We start from the raw sequence: 20,571 nt of genomic DNA on the forward strand, positions 1-20,571 counted from the left end.
GAAGGGGCGGGGCTAATTCAGGCCAATGAAAGTCAAGGACTCAATACCGAGTCCCATGACACCACCCACGACTCTCTATGTTAAACCATTCAAAAGTTATGGCAGAAAATCGGGACAACCAATCAGAAGAAGGGGCGGGGCTAATTAAGGCCAACGAAGCTTAAGAACTCAGTACAAAGTCCCATGACACCACCCACGACTTCCTATGTCAAACCATTAAAAAGTTATAGCAGAAAAAAGGGACAACCAATCAGAAGAAGAGGCGGGGCTAATTCAGGCCAATGAAGGTCAAGGACTCCATAAAGAATCTGACGAGAGCACCCACGACTCTCTATGTCAAACCATTCCAAAGTTATAGCAGAAAATCGGGACAACCAATCAGAAGAAGGGGCGGGGCTAATTAAGGCCAACGAAGCTTAAGGACTCATTACAGAGTCCCATGACACCACCCACGACTTCCTATGTCAAACCATTCAAAAGTTATGACAGATAAAAGTATTCTAGGGGGCGCTGTTGAGCCGTTAGGCCACGCCCATTTATGCAAACCATGAAATATCAAATGCATCGCCAAGTCTGGCTTGCATGCAAAATTTGGTGTCTTTTGGAGAACTATCAAATATGGACCAATCACATGAAGGGGGGGAGCGCCTTTTGGCGTCTAGCGTCGCCACGGAAACATTTTTGAAAGAGAAAAGTAATGCGTGGTGTCGCAGGATGTAGACGCACATTTTGATGTATAACACACCTGGGTGCACGTTACGGTTCGGGCTGAATTAACTGCCGAAGGAATGGCATAAATTTCGCCAAAATGACACAATTTATTCAAAATGGCCGACATCCTGTTCGGTTTCGGCCATGGCTCCAAGAGACTTTTCTTTAAGTTGTGCCATGATAAATGTGTGTAGCGATTTTCGTGCATGTACGTCAAACCGTATTGTGGGGCTTGAGGCACAAAGTTTTCAGGGGGGCGCTGTTGAGCCATTTTGCCACGCCCATTAATGCAAACCATGAAATATCAAATTTATCGCCAGGCCTGGCTTGCATGCCAAATTTGGTGCCTTTTGGGGAACTATCAAATATGGACCAATCAGATGAAGGGGCGGTGCGCTTGTTGGCGTCTAGCGTCGCCATGGTAACGCTTTTGAAAGAGAAAAGTAATGCGTGTGGTCGCAGGAGGGAGATGCACATTTTGATGTATAACACACTTGTGTGCACGTTACGGTTGGGGCTGAATTAACTTTCGAAGGAATGGCATGAATTGCGCCAAAGTGACACGATTTATTCAAAATGGCCGACATCCTGTTCGGTTTCGGCCATGGCTCCAAGAGACTTTTCTTTAAGTTGTGCCATGATACAGGTGTGTACCGATTTTCGTGCATGTACGTCAAACCGTATTGTGGGGCTTGAGGCACAAAGATTTCAAGGGGGCGCTGTTGAGACATTTTACCACGCCCATTAATGCAAACCATGAAATATCAAATTTTTCGCCAGGCCTGACTTGGGTGCAAAATTTGGTGACTTTTTGGGCATGTTAAGGGGGGGAAAAAGGCCATCACTTTGTCAGAAGAAAAATAATAATAATAATTAAAGCTGCAAGCAGCGATGAACGGGCCCTCGCACTCACGGCCGCCGCCCCCCATAAGCATATCAGAAATGACACCACCCACGACTTCCTATGTCAAACCATTCAAAAGTTATAGCAGAAAAAAGGGACAACCAATCACAAGAAGGGGCGGGGCTAATTAAGGCCAATGAAGGTCAAGGACTCCATACAGAGTCTGATGACACCACCCACGACTCTCCATGTCAAACCATTCAAAAGTTATAGCAGGAAATAGGGACAACCAATCAAAAGAAGGGGCGGGGCTAATTTTCACCAATTATGGTCAAGGACTCAATACCGAGTCCCATGACACCACCCATGACTCTTTATGTCAAACCATTCAAAAGTTATGGCAGAGAAAAGTTTTCTGGGGGGTGCTGTTGAGCCATTTTGCCACGCCCATTAATGCAAACCATGAAATATCAAATTTATCACCAGGCCTGGCTTGCATGCAAAATTTGGTGACTTTTGGAAAACTATCAAATATGGACCAATCAGATTAAGGGGGCACGCTTTTTGGCGTCTAGCATCGCCACGGTAACACTTTTGAAAGAGAAAAGTAATGCGCGTAGTCGCAAGATGGAGACGCACATTTTGAGGTATAAGTCACCTGGATGCACGTTACGGTTCGGGCCGTATTAATTGCCGAAGGAATGGCATTAATTGCGCCAAAATTACACAATTAATTCAAAATGGCCGACTTCCTGTTCAATTTCGGCCATGGCGCCAAGAGACTTTTCTTTAAGTTGCGACATGATACAGGTGTGTACCGATTTTCGTTCATGAACGTCAAACCGTATTATGGGGCTTGAGGCTCAAAGTTTTTTCCCTCTGAACCAATCAGATGAAGGGTGGGCGCACTTTTTGGTGTCTAGCGTTGCCGCGGTAACGCTTTTAAATGAGAAAAGTAATGTGCGTCGTTGCAGGACAGGGACGCACATATTGATGTAGAAAAAAAAAAATTGCTGACAAAAAAGTCTGGATACTGCGGGAATCGAACTCTGATCTCTGACTCCAAAGACGGGAACGCTCTGGCTGAGCTAAGACTCAGCTTCTCATTTCTATTTGACCTACTGACTTATCAGAGACCAACATATCGATATTTAGTAATGTAAGTCTGGAGCTGTTTTTTCTAATTTTTTTAAATATTTGTAAGTTATAGATATTAGTAAAACCCTACTATTTTAATTATTACTTTTTCTGTAACCATTCTGCCAAGGTTGTAACCGGGCTGAGCTGGGAATATTTCTGACGTCACCACATTACAACAGCTGATTGGTCCGGGGGCGGGGCCGTCATCACCCTACTCGCCACTGATTGGTCGGGGGGCGGGGCCGTCATCACCCTACTCGCCACTGATTGGTCGGGGGGCGGGGCCGTCATCATCCTACTCGCCACTGATTGGTCGGGGGGCGGGGCCGTCATCACCCTACTCGCCACCGATTGGTCGGGGGGCGGGGCCGTCATCACCCTCCGCGCCACTGATTGGTCGGGAGGCGGGGCCGTCATCACCCTACTCGCCACCGATTGGTCGGGGGGCGGGGCCGGCAGACGTTTGAATCAGGAAGCGGGAGTCAGCGCGAGAGCGACTGGCGGCTCGTGGCGATTTTATTATAAAAAAGGGACAACCAATCAGAAGAAGGGGCAGGGCTAATTCAGGCCAAAGAAGCTCAAGGACTCATTGCAGAGTCCCTTGACTCCACCTACGACTTCCTATGTCAAACCATTCAAAGTTTATAGCAGAAAAAAGGGACAACCAATCAGAAGAAGGGGCGGGGCTAATTCAGGCCAATGAAGGTCAAGGACTCCATACAGAATCTGATGACACCACCCACGACTCTCTATGTCAAACCATTCAAAAGTTATGGCAGAGAAAAGTATTCAAGGTGGCGCTGTTGAGCCGTTAGGCCACGCCCATTAATGCAAACCATGAAATATAAAATTTATCACCAGGCCTGGCTTGCATGCAAAATTTGGTGACTTTTGGAGAACTATCAAATATGGACCAATCACATGAAGGGGGGGCGCGCCTTTTGGCGTCTAGCGTCGCCACGGTAACACTTTTGAAAGAGAAAAGTAATGCGTGGTGTCGCAGGATGTAGACGCACATTTTGATGTATAACACACCTGGGTGCACGATATGGTTCGGGCTGAATTAACTCTCGAAGGAATGGCATAAATTTCGCCAAAATGACACAATTTATTCAAAATGGCCGACATCCTGTTCGGTTTTGGCCATGGCTCCAAGAGACCTTTCTTTAAGTTGTGCCATGATACAGGTGTGTAGCGATTTTCGTGCATGTACGTCAAACCGTATTGTGGGGCTTGAGGCATAAAGTTTTCCGGGGGGCGCTGTTGAGCCATTTTGCCACGCCCATTAATGCAAACCATGAAATATCAAATTTATCACCAGGCCTGGCTTGCATGCCAAATTTGGTGCCTTTTGGGGAACTATCAAATATGGACCAATCAGATGAAGGGGGGGTGCGCTTGTTGGCGTCTAGCGTCGCCACGGTAACACTTTCGAAAGAGAAAAGTAATGCGTGTAGTCGCAGGATGGAGACGCACATTTTGATGTATAACACATCTGGGTTCACGATACGGTTCGGGCTGAATTAACTCTCGAAGAATGGCATATATTGCTCCAAAATTACGCAATTAATTCAGAATGTTCAAAATGGCCGACTTCCTGTTCGGTTTCGGCCATGGCGCCAAGAGACTTTTCTTTTAGTTGCGACATGATACAGGAGTGTACCAATTTTCGTTCATGTACGTCAAACCGTATTATGGGGCTTGAGGCGCAAAGTTTTTTCTGTCTGAACCAACCAGATGAAGGGTGGACGCGCTTTTTGGCGTCTAGCGTCGCCACGGTAACGCTTTTGAAAGAGAAAAGTAATGCGTGTGGTCGCAGGAGGGAGACGCACATTTTGATGTATAACACTCTTGGGGGCACGTTACGGTTCGGGCTGAATTAACTTTCGAAGGAATGGCATAAATTGCGCCAAAGTGACACGATTAATTCAAAATGGCCGACTTCCTGTTCGGTTTCGGGCATAAAGGCAAGAGACTTTTCTTTAAGTTGTCCCATGATACAGGTGTGTACCGATTTTCGTGCATGTACGTCAAACCGTATCGTGGGGCTTGAGGCACAAAGTTTTCAAGGGGGCGCTGTTGAGCCATTTTGCCACGCCCATTAATGCAAACCATTAAATATCAAATTTTTCGCCAGGCCTGCCTTGCATGCAAAATTTGGTGACTTTTTGGGCACGTTTAGGGGGGCAAAAAGGCCCTCCTTTCGTCAGAAAAATAATAATAATAATTAAAGCTGCAAGCAGCGATGAACGGGCCCTCGCACTCACGGCCACCGCCCCCATAAGCATATCAGAAATGACACCACCCACGACTTCCTATGTCAAACCATTCAAAAGTTATAGCAGAAAAAAGGGACAACCAATCACAAGAAGGGGCGGGGCTAATTCAGGCCAATGAAGGTCAAGGACTCCATACAGAGTCTGATGACACCACCCACGACTCTCCATGTCAAACCATTCAAAAGTTATAGCAGGAAATAGGGACAACCAATCAAAAGAAGGGGCGGGGCTAATTTTCACCAATTATGGTCAAGGACTCAATACCGAGTCCCATGACACCACCCATGACTCTTTATGTCAAACCATTCAAAAGTTATGGCAGAGAAAAGTTTTCCGGGGGGTGCTGTTGAGCCATTTTGCCACGCCCATTAATGAAAACCATGAAATATCAAATTTATCACCAGGCCTGGCTTGCATGCAAAATTTGGTGACTTTTGGAGAACTATCAAATATGGACCAATCAGATTAAGGGGGCACGCTTTTTGGCGTCTAGCATCGCCACGGTAACACTTTTGAAAGAGAAAAGTAATGCGCGTAGTCGCAAGATGGAGACGCACATTTTGAGGTATAAGTCACCTGGATGCACGTTACGGTTCGGGCCGTATTAATTGCCGAAGGAATGGCATTAATTGCGCCAAAATTACACAATTAATTCAAAATGGCCGACTTCCTGTTCAATTTCGGCCATGGCGCCAAGAGACTTTTCTTTAAGTTGCGACATGATACAGGTGTGTACCGATTTTCGTTCATGTACGTCAAACCGTATTATGGGGCTTGAGGCTAAAAGTTTTTTCCCTCTGAACCAATCAGATGAAGGGTGGGCGCACTTTTTGGTGTCTAGCGTTGCCGCGGTAACGCTTTTAAATGAGAAAAGTAATGTGCGTCGTTGCGGGACAGGGACGCACATATTGATGTAGAAAAAAAAAAATTGCTGACAAAAAAGTCTGGATACTGCGGGAATCGAACTCTGATCTCTGACTCCAAAGACGGGAACACTCTGGCTGAGCTAAGACTCAGCTTCTCATTTCTAATTGACCTACTGACTTAGGAGAGACCAACATATCGATATTTAGTAATGTAAGTCTGGAGCTGTTTTTTCTAATTTTTTTAAATATTTGTAAGTTATAAATATTAGTAAAACCCTACTATTTTAATTATTACTTTTTCTGTAACCATTCTGCCAAGGTTGTAACCCGGCTGAGCTGGGAATATTTCTGACGTCACCACATTACAGGGAGCTGATTGGTCGGGGGGCGGGGCCGTCATCACCCTACTCGCCACTGATTGGTCGGGGGGCGGGGCCGTCATCACCCTACTCGCCACCGATTGGTCGGGGGGCGGGGCCGTCATCACCCTCCGCGCCACTGATTGGTCGGGAGGCGGGGCCGTCATCACCCTACTCGCCACCGATTGGTCGGGGGGCGGGGCCGGCAGACGTTTGAATCAGGAAGCGGGAGTCAGCGCGAGAGCGACTGGCGGCTCGTGGCGATTTTATTATAAAAAAGGGACAACCAATCAGAAGAAGGGGCGGGGCTAATTCAGGCCAAAGAAGCTCAAGGACTCATTGCAGAGTCCCTTGACACCACCTACGACTTCCTATGTCAAACCATTCAAAGTTTATAGCAGAAAAAAGGGACAACCAATCAGAAGAAGGGGCGGGGCTAATTCAGGCCAATGAAGGTCAAGGACTCCATACAGAATCTGATGACACCACCCACGACTCTCTATGTCAAACCATTCAAAAGTTATGGCAGAGAAAAGTATTCAAGGTGGCGCTGTTGAGCCGTTAGGCCACGCCCATTAATGCAAACCATGAAATATCAAATTTATCACCAGGCCTGGCTTGCATGCAAAATTTGGTGACTTTTGGAGAACTATCAAATATGGACCAATCACATGAAGGGGGGGCGCGCCTTTTGGCGTCTAGCGTCGCCACGGTAACACTTTTGAAAGAGAAAAGTAATGCGTGGTGTCGCAGGATGTAGACGCACATTTTGATGTATAACACACCTGGGTGCACGATACGGTTCGGGCTGAATTAACTCTCGAAGGAATGGCATAAATTTCGCCAAAATGACACAATTTATTCAAAATGGCCGACATCCTGTTCGGTTTTGGCCATGGCTCCAAGAGACTTTTCTTTAAGTTGTGCCATGATACAGGTGTGTAGCGATTTTCGTGCATGTACGTCAAACCGTATTGTGGGGCTTGAGGCACAAAGTTTTCCGGGGGGCGCTGTTGAGCCATTTTGCCACGCCCATTAATGCAAACCATGAAATATCACATTTATCACCAGGCCTGGCTTGCATGCCAAATTTGGTGCCTTTTGGGGAACTATCAAATATGGACCAATCAGATGAAGGGGGGGTGCGCTTGTTGGCGTCTAGCGTCGCCACGGTAACACTTTCGAAAGAGAAAAGTAATGCGTGTAGTCGCAGGATGGAGACGCACATTTTGATGTATAACACATCTGGGTTCACGATACGGTTCGGGCTGAATTAACTCTCGAAGAATGGCATATATTGCTCCAAAATTACGCAATTAATTCAGAATGTTCATAATGGCCGACTTCCTGTTCGGTTTCGGCCATGGCGCCAAGAGACTTTTCTTTTAGTTGCGACATGATACAGGTGTGTACCGATTTTCGTTCATGTACGTCAAACCGTATTATGGGGCTTGAGGCACAAAGTTTTTTCTGTTGAACCAATCAGATGAAGGATGGGCGCGCTTTTTGGCGTCTAGCGCCGCCACGGTAACGCTTTTGAAAGAGAAAAGTAATGCGTGTTGTCGCAGGATGGAGACGCACATTTTGATGTATAACACACTTGGGGGCATGTTACGGTTCGGGCTGAATTAACTTTCGAAGGAATGGCATAAATTTCGCCAAAATGACACGACTAATTCAAAATGGCCGACTTCCTGTTCGGTTTCGGGCATGACGGCAAGAGACTTTTCTTTAAGTTGTCCCATGATACAGGTGTGTACCGATTTTCGTGCATGTACGTCAAACCGTATCGTGGGGCTTGAGGCACAAAGTTTTCAAGGGGGCGCTGTTGAGCCAATTTGCCACGCCCATTAATGGAAACCATTAAATATCAAATTTTTCGCCAGGCCTGACTAGGGTGCAAAATTTGGTGACTTTTTGGGCATGTTAAGGGGGGCAAAAAGGCCTTCACTTTGTCAGGAAAATAATAATAATAATAATAATAATAATAAAAATTCCTGCAAATACAATAGGGCCTTCGCACTGCAAGTGCTCGGGCCCTAATAATAATAATAACGCGAAGAATTCCTACAGATACAATAGGGCCTTCGCACTGCAAGTGCTCGGGCCCTAATAAAAATTCCTGCAAATACAATAGGGCCTTCGCACTGAAGGTGCTCGGGCCCTAATAATAATAAAAATTCCTGCAAATACAATAGGGCCTTCGCTCTGAAGGTGCTCGGGCCCTAATAATAATAATAATAAAAATTCCTGCAAATACAATAGGGCCTTCGCACTGCAAGTGCTCGGGCCCTAAATATGCATAAGGGGTTTACTAATTGAGAAAGACACTGATTTAACCAATGAAGCACCAATATCATCGTGACCAGCTGCTGATATCTTCAAATTAGAAATTAAATCTAAGACCTCTGTTTCGTTAGTATCTTCAAACTGTAAAATAGTAAGGAAATTGCCCTTAATGTAATCTAAATGATTACTACTTGAAACTCCCATATCCTTTGAGAGAGAAGAACCCACATTTGCAAAGAAACTGTTAAATTCATTTGCTATATCGGTAGGGTTATCATATATCTTTTTACCATTCTTAAACTGAGATGGGAGAGGGGCAGTACACTTTTTTTTGTTGAGAAGTTCGTTGACAACCTTCCAGGTGGACCTAATGTCTGACGATTCTCTGAATTTATTTGAAAAGTACAGTTTCTTAGACATCCGCAATAGATGGATGTATTTATTTTTATATTTTTTATAGATTGCAGAATTCAGTGGAGTAGGATTAGTAAGAAATTTTTTATACAATTTGTTTTTTATCATAGAGGATCTTTTGAGACCTGTTGTAAACCAGGGCTTCCGAAGACCTTCACCAGTTTTCTTCCTGGGTTTAACCAGGGGAAAACAATGATTAAAGGCAGAATTAAAATAACTCATAAATGACTGATAAGCAAGTTGGACAGAAGAATGTTCATAAACATCGTCCCAGGTAATGTTGTCAACCAACCTCTGAAACTTCTCTGTATTTCTTTTGTTAAAGATTCTAATTTTAAAGTTGTAGTTATTTTCCACATGTTCACTTTTAATTGGCAAAGAAATATGGAATACAGGAAAGTGATCCGATATATCTGTTATCAGAATACCTGAATGGGCAACATTATTCAAAGAATTTGTGAAGATATTGTCAATAAGAGTGGCAGAATAAGTGGTCACTCTTGTTGGTCTATAAATCACAGGCAAAAAACAGTTAGAGTACATGGTATTAAGGAATTCAGTAATTGCTGCATGTTTCTTAAATAAGTTTCCTCTGTCGTCAGCTGCTCTTTCTCAGCGGTCACTGGACTCAGTGTCCAGATACTCAGTTTTATGAAACACAGGAAAAGATGTAAAATTCCTTTGTGCAGGCACAAGCGTGAGAGTGTGTGTGTGTGTCGTGTTGATGGTGAGTGATTGTTGCAAGGGAGGGGGGGTGGGGTGAGGTTTTAATTTAGGACGCATCGTCAGTAGTGTTCCTCCAGGTCATGGGGTGTTTCGGCCACACTATACACCCTCTCCAGAGGTGGCCAGCTCAGGATGATCAGCCCTAAACTTGCGTCAATCCAAACTCGCCCTGAGAGTGACTGACATCTCAAGGGACTCTGCATGGCAGGGGCGTCCTTTTCCCTGAGTCAGGCCTAGGCTGACCGCATACCTTCTGGTTGGCTACTTTGGGGCCCAGTTGGGATCTTTCCTCCTCATAAACAGCCACTGGCTGCTTCTTTCGGCTGCTTCCGATGCAGCTTTGATGGCTGAACGCAGGCTTTGGCCTCTGATTCCCAGGTCTGCAAACAGTCTGGTGGTTGATTTTGCCACAAACCCTCTACACCCCACCTCCACTGGGCGGACTTCAGTGTTCCAGCCACGATGTTGTGCTTCAGCAGCGAGATCAGCATAGCGTAGCTGTTTTCGCTCATAAGCTTCATCCACTGCGTCCTCCCAGGGTACAGTTAGCTCAACGATATACACCTTTTTTTGTGAGGGGGACCAGAGAACCAAGTCAGGTCTCAGGGTGGTTGTAGCAATCTCTGTAGGAAACACCAGCTGTCGGCCGACATCAGCCAGCATCTTCCAGTCGCGGGCCAACCGTAGCTGCCTTCGCTCAGATGGTGTCGAGTAGCTCCTGGTTACCTTTGCCCCCTCACGGACAAAGGTAGTTGTCTGATGGTGTTTGGGTGCTGATGTCGATAGGGAGTTGGTGGCAGCTCGTTTGTCCTCCAGGGTAGATGCCAAGATCTTCAGGACTTGGTTGTGACGCCACGTGTAGCGTCCTTGGGCAAGACTGGTTTTGCACCCTGAGAGAATGTGCCTGAGTGTGGCTGGCATGGAACACAGGGCACATCCTGGGTCTTCACCGTACCACTGGTGAAGGTTAGCTGGCGTTGGAAGGACGTCGTAAGTAAGCTCTGATTATGAAGCTCATCAGTATCAAGTAAAAAGAGAAAAAATAATGTGGACAAATCTGGTATTAATGCATACAGTAGAGTAGCTTTAATAGGCCTTTAAAACTCTTGACCTAAGTGTTGCTATCTATCGCCCTGCCCCCACGCCTCACCTGCAAACCCTCCTGCCCTGAAATGTCTGGATCAGCAGGTTTGCCTGCAGTGGTTCATATCCTATCTGACAAACATCTAACTTTGTCCATTATGATTAATGACCTCTCCTCATCCTCAGCCCCTTCTGGTGTGCATTTGACCAGCAGATCAACTCAACGTAAGTCTTTCTTATTACAGCCTTTCGAACATCTCTCGCTGATACAAAAAAAAATTATTCAAAATATTCAAGCTGTCTGTTAGCTTATAATATGTTGTAAATGAAAACTTTTGAATTTAGCTTTGGTGTCAGGACGAGCGTCTGGCAACTTCGACTCCTTTGACTATTATTGGTAAACTGATAACAACAGAGCAGAAACCCAGGGAAGGGCCTCATCCACAAACGCTTGATGCTTAATAAGTAGAAACCCTAGTTTTATTTGTGGTCTCCACTTCCTGTGATGTAGAGTTTACATCCATCATGCCACCGACTCTTAGCCAGTAACTCTGCTCACACGTTTGCCATCAAGTTTTGGTCGAACTGTCAAATATGGTCCATATTTGATAGTTCCCCAAAAGTCACCAAATTTTGCATGCAAGCCAGGCCTGGCGATAAATTTGATATTTCATGGTTTGCATTAATGGGCGTGGCTTAACGGCTCAACAGCGCCCCCTAGAATACTTTTCTCTGCCATAACTTTTGACTGGTTTGACATGAAGAGTCGTGGGTGGTGTCATGGGACTCAGTATTGAGTCCTTGACCATAATTGGTGAAAATTAGCCCCACTGAGAAAGCGGGGGGGGGGGGGGGGGGGGTCAGTTGAACTGCTTGAACAGTGCCATGATATCTACCTATAAAACTATGGCCTAGAGGGTTTTAAATACAAAATTGTCATAGACAGAAATTTCACAGACACAAGTATGCAAAAAAATAAGCTTTTTAACAAAACTCAAACGCTTTCAGTTCACTGTGTTTTCTAGTAGTTCTTCTAGTTTTCTATTGTTACTTTGAAGTTCACTGTTCCCTTTGTGGTTTGACTGGTTGTAAAGCATGTAGCTTTAATTATCATGCATGTACTGTAGCTAAAATAATCACCCCATTCTGTGTTTCACCTTGTTAGTCAACTTCACTCCAACTCATTACCACCATTTTTACACTTATCTTTGGAATGTAGGGTCAATAGACCTCATTTTTGAATAAAGATAAGCAGAAATTGAAATGAAATTAAATCATTTCTAATGTTTGGACCACCACCCAGCACCAGCCAGTGGTTGGTGGGTCAAATTGAATATCACAGGAGGGGAGAAATTGAATAAAATATCCATAATTCAATGCAAGCAGTGATCATCAATTTTATTTGAAATTAGTGTAACAGAGGCAGTTATATGGAAGAAAACCATATTTTTGATATAAAAGAAAAGTGACAATAATGACAAAAAATATTGCCAAATAACCTAGTTTATGTCACTCCCTCCCTACTGTGAGTTCCTGACCCTGTTCATGAACTCACTGCTTAGTACCATCATTTCTTATTCTTATTTCTTACCATAATATACATTTGGCCACATGTGTAATCAGGGCCGCCGCAAGGGGTGTGCGAACCGTGCGACCGCACGGGGCCTCGCGCCCCAGGGGCCCTCGCGCTATGGGCCGTTTTTTTTTTTTCCAATTTTTTTTTTTTTTTTTTCCAATTTTTTTCGTTTTTTCCCTTATAAATATCAACAGTCACGTTCCATTACAGACCTAAATGTGTACTAGTCTGTGCATATCAATAAATATATGTGCAATGATGCGCGTGTCTGTTGTTCAATACAACTGCGTCAGACCAAGCGCAGACACAAGCTGCTCTGATCCAGACGGGTGGATTTCAAAGCCACATGGGTGAACCGTTGTTATACAGATTATCATCACCCTAACATTTTCTCATGACAACTAACATATCTTTATTCTTTCAACCTCACCTGGGAGCCTGCAACCTCTCCTGCTCCATCTCCTCCAGTCTCTCCTGCTCCATTTCCTCCAGTCTCTCTTCCTCTACCTCCTCCAGTCTCTCCTCCTCTACCTCCTCCTCCATCTCCTCCAGTCTCTCCTGCTCCATCTCCTTCTGCATCGCTAGTATCTGTCACCTGACAAAAATATATTTATGCATGTCATATGAACAGTGGGACAATTTGGGATGCAACAATCATAGATTTTGATGGTACGGTTATAGTCTGAGGAAAAAACTCAGTTTCACAATTATGTGTAATTTATTCGCCAACAATATGGATGTATAAAATCACATTTGTAATCCGGGGTTTTATTGTAATTGCTGCCTTTCAGTTGCTGCCTTTCAACACACAAATAATACAAGAAAATAATAAATAAAAATAATCAAAAAGTGTATCTCTTTGGCATTAAATATAAGCGTTTTTAAAATCTGTGTTGTTGAGGCTCTACAGTTGTTATAATAATAATAATAATAATAATAATAATAATAATAATAATAATAATAATAATAATAATAATAATAATAATACTCAGCACTTTCAATAAAACTCAGACACAGGAATAAAACAATTACATAATATGAACACATGAATTTCAATACATACGTTTATCATAAAGTTCAATAATAAAATAATTGAAAAAAATAAAAGTACTACTACTACTACTACTACTACTACTACTAATAATAATAATAATAATAATAATAATAATAATAATAATAATAATAATAATAATAATTAAAGCTGCAAGCAGCAATGAACGGGCCCTCGCACTCACGGCCACCGCCCCCCATAAGCATATCAGAAATGACACCACCCACGACTTCCTATGTCAAACCATTCAAAAGTTATAGCAGAAAAAAGGGACAACCAATCAGAAGAAGGGGCGGGGCTAATTCAGGCCAATGAAGGTCAAGGACTCCATACAGAATCTGATGACACCACCCACGACTCTCTATGTCAAACCATTCCAAAGTTATAGCAGAAAATCGGGACAACCAATCAGAAGAAGGGGCGGGGCTAATTAAGGCCAACGAAGCTTGAGGACTCATTACAGAGTCCCATGACACCACCCACGACTCTCTATGTCAAAACATTCAAAAGTTATGGCAGAGAAAAGTATTCTAGGGGGCGCTGTTGAGCCGTTAGGCCACGCCCATTAATGCAAGCCATGAAATATCAAATTTATCACCAGGCCTGGCTTGCATGCAAAATTTGGTGACTTTTGGAGAACTATCAAATATGGACCAATCAGATGAAGGGGGGGCGCGCCTTTTGGCGTCTAGCGTCGCCACGGTAACACTTTTGAAAGAGAAAAATAATGCGCGTAGTCGCAGGATGTAGACGCACATTTTGATGTATAACACACCTGGGTGCACGTTACGGTTTGGGCCGTATTAATTGCCGAAGGAATGGCATAAATTGCGCCAAAATTACACAATTAATTCAAAATGGCTGACTTCCTGTTCGGTTGCGGCCATGGCGCCAAGAGACTTTTCTTTAAGTTGCGACATGATACAGGTGTTTAGTGATTTTCGTTCATGTACGTCAAACCGTATTGTGGGGCTTGAGGCACAAAGTTTTCCGGGGGGCGCTGTTGAGCCATTTTGCCACATCCATTAATGCAAACCATTAAATTTCAAATTTATTGCCAGGCCTGACTTGCATGCAAAATTTGGTGACTTTTGGGGAACTATCAAATATGGACCAATCAGATGAAGGGGGGGCGCGCTTTTTGGCATCTAGCGTCGCCACGGTAACATTTTTGAAAGAGAAAAGTAATGCGCGTAGTCGCAGGATGGAGACGCACATTTTGATGTATAACACATCTGGGTTCATGATACGGTTCGGGCCGTATTAATTCTCGAAGGAATGGCATATATTGCTCCAAAATTACGTGATTAATTCAGAATGTTCAAAATGGCCGACTTCCTGTTCGGTTTCGACCATGGTGCCAAGAGACTTTTCTTTAAGTTGCGACATGATACAAGTGTGTACCGATTTTCGTTCATGTACGTCAAACCGTATTGTGGGGCTTGAGGCGCAAAGTTTTTTCTGTCTGAACCAATCAGATGAAGGGTGGGCGCGCTTTTTGGCGTCTAGCGTCGCCACGGTAACGCTTTTGAGAGAGAAAAGTAATGCGTGGTGTCAGATGATTGAGACGCACATTTTGATGTATAACACACTTGGGGGCTCGTTACGGTTCGGGCTGTATTAACTGCCGAAGGAATGGCATAAATTTCGCCAAAATGACACGACTAATTCAAAATGGCCGACATCCTGTTCGGTTTCGGGCATGACGCCAAGAGACTTTTCTTTAAGTTACGTCATGATACAGGCGTGTACCGATTTTCGTGCATGTACGTCAAACCGTATCGTGGGGCTTGAGGCACAAAGTTTTCCGGGGGGCGCTGTTGAGCCATTTTACCACGCCCATTAATGCAAACCATTAAATATCAAATTTTTCGCCAGGCCTGACTTGGGTGCAAAATTTGGTGACTTTTTGGGCACGTTTAGGGGGGCAAAAAGGCCCTCCTTTCGTCAGAAAAATAATAAGAATAATAATAATAAAAAAAATACAAATAATTCCTACAGATACAATAGGGCCTTCGCACTGCAAGTGCTCGGGCCCTAATAAGTGAAAGGTGTCTGAGATTTGTTTTTGAAGGACAGGAGTTTCGGATGGATGAGGGGAAGGAGTTCCAGAGGGTCGGGGTGTAATGTGTTTCTTTGAATAACTTACAATTTTACTTGAAAAGTAGTCTCTTATATCTGGTTTTCTTTTTTTGGACATCCTGCCACCTGGCTGCGCCTAATTACCAAACACACATACGCACACATGCACAAAGACAGAGAGTCAAATGTTAATGTAAACCTCTGGACGGAGAGATTCAGAAAATCCTTCATACCTAGTACAAGCAGCCATCAGGCTTTTTAACTCTTCTGCAAATAGTAGATGAGCTGCCATACAAATGAATTTCCCTTTGGGGATTAATGAAGTAATTCTTATTCTTAAAATCCGTCTAGCTGACGGGACCCAGGCAGAACAAACGCCCAACATGTTAACAACTTAAGCTTGAGTTATGGTTCTGCGTCAAAACGACGCCGTGCCTACGGCGTCTGGTACGCGTCGACGCGTACCACACGCTGTCAATGACGTGCACATCCGCAAGATTGTAACTACGCGTGGAGGTGACGCAGACCACACGCAGACGCTGTTTTCTTCGTTTATGTGTGATTTTTTTTGTTTTGGTTTTTTGCACAATAGTTGTCCTTATCTCTTTGATTCACTGTGACCGGAAAAAGTCGGATAAACCATTCAGGAAAGGTTGGGAATTAGCGGTCTGAATTTTATTGTCTGAAAAATGGTTCAAATGTTATTTTATTGTCTGAAAAATAATTCAAATATGTTATTTGAAAAATGTTAAATTTGTTTTGTTGATGAGAAAATATGTTTCTCTATTTTTCTTATTTTTGTGAGGGGGATATACAGTATTGTTTTTCGGCACTACCTTGTTCTCTATAGCTGATATAACAGGAATTACTCCTATTTGGGATCAACAAAGTTCTTATTTTTGCCATCTGAGAAAATTAAATATATTATATTTGTTGCCTAAACTATTTCCCAAGTATATTAGTGCGTGTGTGAATGAATAAATGAGACGAAAAAGGTACATTTCTTTGTAGAAAGGCGCTTTATGAAAATAAGTCAATTTACTTGTATTAGTTTACAGCGCAGTCTTGAACATCCAATATGGCGGCGACGTTGACGTATCACAGCAGCGGGCAAGAACACTCAATGCGGCGTCTACGTATACATGTCATGTCTAGTGGCCGTTTTTTGAAGAAGTGCAGGGGACATGTCCCCTCACCTGCAATCCTGTGGAACTCCTTGATGGCTTGGACAGGTTTATGTAGGCTTGCCACCCGACCCTTGAAATACGGAATTGTTCCGTAATTGGGAATTAAAAGTTGCGTTCCGTATTGAACCAATACGGACACATATTATGCTCTTATTTATTTATGTAACACTATACAGGTGGAGGTCGGAAAATTTGAATATATTGCAAAACTTAATTCATAGTAAATTCAACTTAAGGTGAAACATATACAAGAATATAAAAACGAACTTCCCGGATTTTTTTACACAATATTATTTGTACGCACATCTGAAATCAGGCCCACCCAAATTTTTGCAGGCCCACCCATTAGCTACATTCTGGCTCTGCCACTGATTTAGAGTCATTACCAGAAAAATAACACCAGCAAAATAACTTGTTATTTGACAATTTCCTCCCACCTGTTTCCACCTGTTTCTAGTAAAATTTCACTTGAAATAAGTAGGAAAATCTGCCAGTGGGACAAGATTTATCTTCTCATTACAAGCAAAAAAAATCTGCTCAGGTGATCAGAACCGCAATGCATTATGTTATTGTAAACATCCGCATTTTTGCCCGCCAATTACAAATGCACAGCCAGCAGCGCTCCTTTCAAAACACAACACAAAGCTCCAAGTCAAGACCAAGACGGATATACGTTAATTTTTTAAACCAAAAGAGAAACAGACACAAAACATTGCCGAAGCTGCTGCCAATGTGACAGTGAGTGGGAGGAGAGCGACTGCACCTGCAGCCACCGCGTCAGCGACCCCCCCAGTGTCTAACACCGGCTCACCTGATGGTGCAGCCGGCCATATGAGCAGCGAATCCTGCTATTATATTGGTCAAATTATGCTCAAATCATTGTTACGCAACTGTTTTGGGTTAAAAAAAAACTCAAAATTTTGCGCGGGCGCGAGGATTCCTCCCTATAGCTTCACCAAATACTTCAGTCACCCACCGCCTATGGTCCTAAAGTTCGTCCAGCCGACGAATTCTCTTTCTTTTGCCTGTTTCTGTCTCCAGAAGTCATAAACAAGATCTCTAAGGTTACATGCGTCAAATAAAGTTGTGTCTCACCTGAACTTAGTGGGATGAGCTGGAGGACTCGACACGTCCTGCAAAGGTACAGATCAGGAAATAATCCCGGAAAAACGTCTGGCGGCGGGTTATAAAACCAAGTGGGCGGTCTTTATAAAGCCCTCCTTTTTACTCATTTCATCATCACTCTAACATGACATCAGTGTTTCTCGATTGTTCTTACTGAAACTCACACCGGATGTGGCAGGATTTCTGTCAGGTACTCCTGTGTGCAGCAGACATGAGACTATAACTGCACAATTCATGTATATAAAGGACATTTGTGTCAAATTTTGTTTTTACTCAACAACAGAAGATATTTAATGTATCTTCACACAATGTTTTTTTTTCCTTTTCAAGACATATATGTAGTTTACCGTGAAACACCAAATAAAGGTGCCGGCATTTATTAGGGACCTGCGTTTATTAGAGCAGAACATAACCTATTAGAGATTGTGAAAGATAATTCTCAAATTTGTTAAAATAATAATACAATTTTTCGGACTAATTATGTTGACTTGCAGCAGGGTAACATATAATTTAATGTCTCCTCCCCTATTACTCAGGTGTGTGAACCTGGTGTCTCTCGCTGCAGAAACACACTTTAGAAAATGGTTGAAAGAAGAGAAAAGGTGAAATATTTAAGATTTAATTTCTACAAATGGTAATTTGAATTTTGAAACCTGTTTTGTTGACCTTTTTTTAAATCAATTTAAGGACGTAAGGACTCTGTTTAAAAAGAAATACAAAAAACTATTTATAAACAGGTATATGGAAGAGGAAATGGGTTAAGGAGGAGTGTGAGAATCAAATAAAATAGGGACAAATGGTATATTAGACTTGCTTAAGATATGTTTAGATATTTGTGTGGATATTTATGTAGTATATATTATATGTTGAGAGGGATAGTTATGATTATGTAATATATGTCATATATTTATTGGGTATGTAGCACATATATATCTATAGGGATATTTATGTAGTTATATAGTTTATATTTATATAGATTTATATAATATTTGCACTTTCTAGATATTTATATAATATTTATGTAGTATTTATATTTTCTATATACTTATATGGATAATTATGTAGTAATAGGCATGTTTACGTAGTATTTATATAGATTATATTATATGGATATTGTGTAGATATAATAATAGCAATAATGTAAATCCATAGTTATAAAGGGGTAGGAACTAGAAAAAAGTGTATACTTCTTCCTACTCCTTTTTTTTTTTTTTTTTTTTTTTTCCCTTGTCTGCACACATTAATGATTGATACCATGACGGTAGAAACCAAAAGCATACACATGTGCATTATTACTATATTTAATATATATACATATATATACGCATACATATGCGTACACATACATAAATATACACATACAAACTGATGTGTGTATACTCTAAATTCGTAACTGTTTTTCAATCTGCTCTAATAAAACACACTGGAAAGTTAAAATCAAATCTTTCAGAACTGTAACGAGCCATCTGATAACATCAAGGACAATGGCTGAGGAGTAGCTCTGGGGCAAAGTTCACAGACTTACTGCTCACACACACACTTGCTGATAACCACACCTCCCTTATTCTCTTTTTTTTTCACCTTGTCTGCACACATATTAATGATTGATACCATGACGGTAGAAACCAAAGGTATATATATGTGCATTATTACTATATTTAATATATATATATATATATATATGCATACATATGCATACACATACATAAATATACACATACAAACCCAGTGATTTTTTTTTTTTTTTTGGGGGGGGGTGACGACATCCACTGCCAATCCAGGAAGCAGGAACACACGGAGACACACTTTTTTCTTGACATTTCAACATTTTTTCTCGACACTTCGACTATTTTCTCGACATTTCAACTTTTTTCTCGAAGTGCATAATGAAAAAAAAATATCTTCCCCCAGTTCTAACTAATATAGAAACATGCAGCATGTGTTGTCTTCATTCTAAGGCTTATACAAGACTTTTCATTTTTTGCGGCTCCAGATATTTGTTTTTTGTGTTTTTGATCCAATACGGCTCTTTCAACATTTTGGGTTGCCGACCCCTGCACTAGCCGCTCAACTTTTTAACACGTCATCAGTGAGGTCACTCTGAATTAAATAGTCACACTTTTCAATTAGTTTAATGTTATTTGTTTGTGTTTAGGTCGGATATATTTGTATACGGTAGAATATTATTTGGGCAACCAGAAGAACCATGTCTTTATTTGGGATGGGTGTTCAATATAAAAAATATTTTGCTACACCCGGCGGATAATTGGGATTCGGCCATTATTGGAAGTTTTACGGTACCTCAGATTATAGACCTACCAAGCACCAGACGCAGTCTTAATTTATAATCTAGTGTTCTTAGGGATATTGTATCTTCATGTCAGCTTCCAGACGGTCAGCTTTACCCTTCCTCCACCTCCTTTATCCATCCTAACCTTAAATCTTCCTCCATCCTAACATGAATCCCTTCAGCCAACCCCACCTTTGCCCTACCGGTCCACATGTGCTTTGTGGGCTCAGAGAAGGTGTTTGAGGGTACAGTAGATTGTTGGGGGTTTCTTTGGGAGTGTGGGGCACTGGAGCTGTTGCTGGGGGACGTTAAGTTCAACTACACATGAGGCGAGAGTTGGGTTCTCTTTGCTGGTTTCAGTTCATTGGTAGGAGTCAGAGTCAGTCTTAAAGGGATTGTGACATGAAAAACACATTTTTCTTGATTTTTCGTGTTTTGTTGGGTGTCTTGACATCAATTACACCCAAAAAACAACGAACTTTTAACATTCAGTGTATTGTGTGCTTTCTGGGATTTTCCGCATAACTATGCAAAAACGGCGCATGTGGT

General features: G+C 42.5%; 1 protein-coding gene across 2 annotated transcripts in view; it reads right to left on the bottom strand.

Annotated features, from left to right (window-relative positions):
* Positions 1-17,756, bottom strand: part of LOC133420383 (serine protease FAM111A-like) — a 34,134-nt gene extending 16,378 nt beyond the window's left edge. The window contains exons 1-3 of one of the 2 annotated variants that reach the window (XM_061710071.1): positions 17,703-17,756; positions 15,488-15,556; positions 12,718-12,882 (exon numbers count right to left, since the gene is read on the bottom strand). In XM_061710071.1, coding sequence (XP_061566055.1) covers positions 12,718-12,882; positions 15,488-15,538 — 216 coding nt within the window. In that variant the 5' untranslated portion in view covers positions 15,539-15,556; positions 17,703-17,756. The remainder of the gene's footprint in view (positions 1-12,717; positions 12,883-15,487; positions 15,557-17,702) is intronic. The other variant, XM_061710072.1, reaches the window with a different exon arrangement.
* Positions 17,757-20,571: the final 2,815 nt, after the last annotated feature.

This window comes from Cololabis saira, chromosome 20, assembly GCF_033807715.1.
Source record: "Cololabis saira isolate AMF1-May2022 chromosome 20, fColSai1.1, whole genome shotgun sequence".
NCBI lineage: Eukaryota > Metazoa > Chordata > Actinopteri > Beloniformes > Belonidae > Cololabis > Cololabis saira.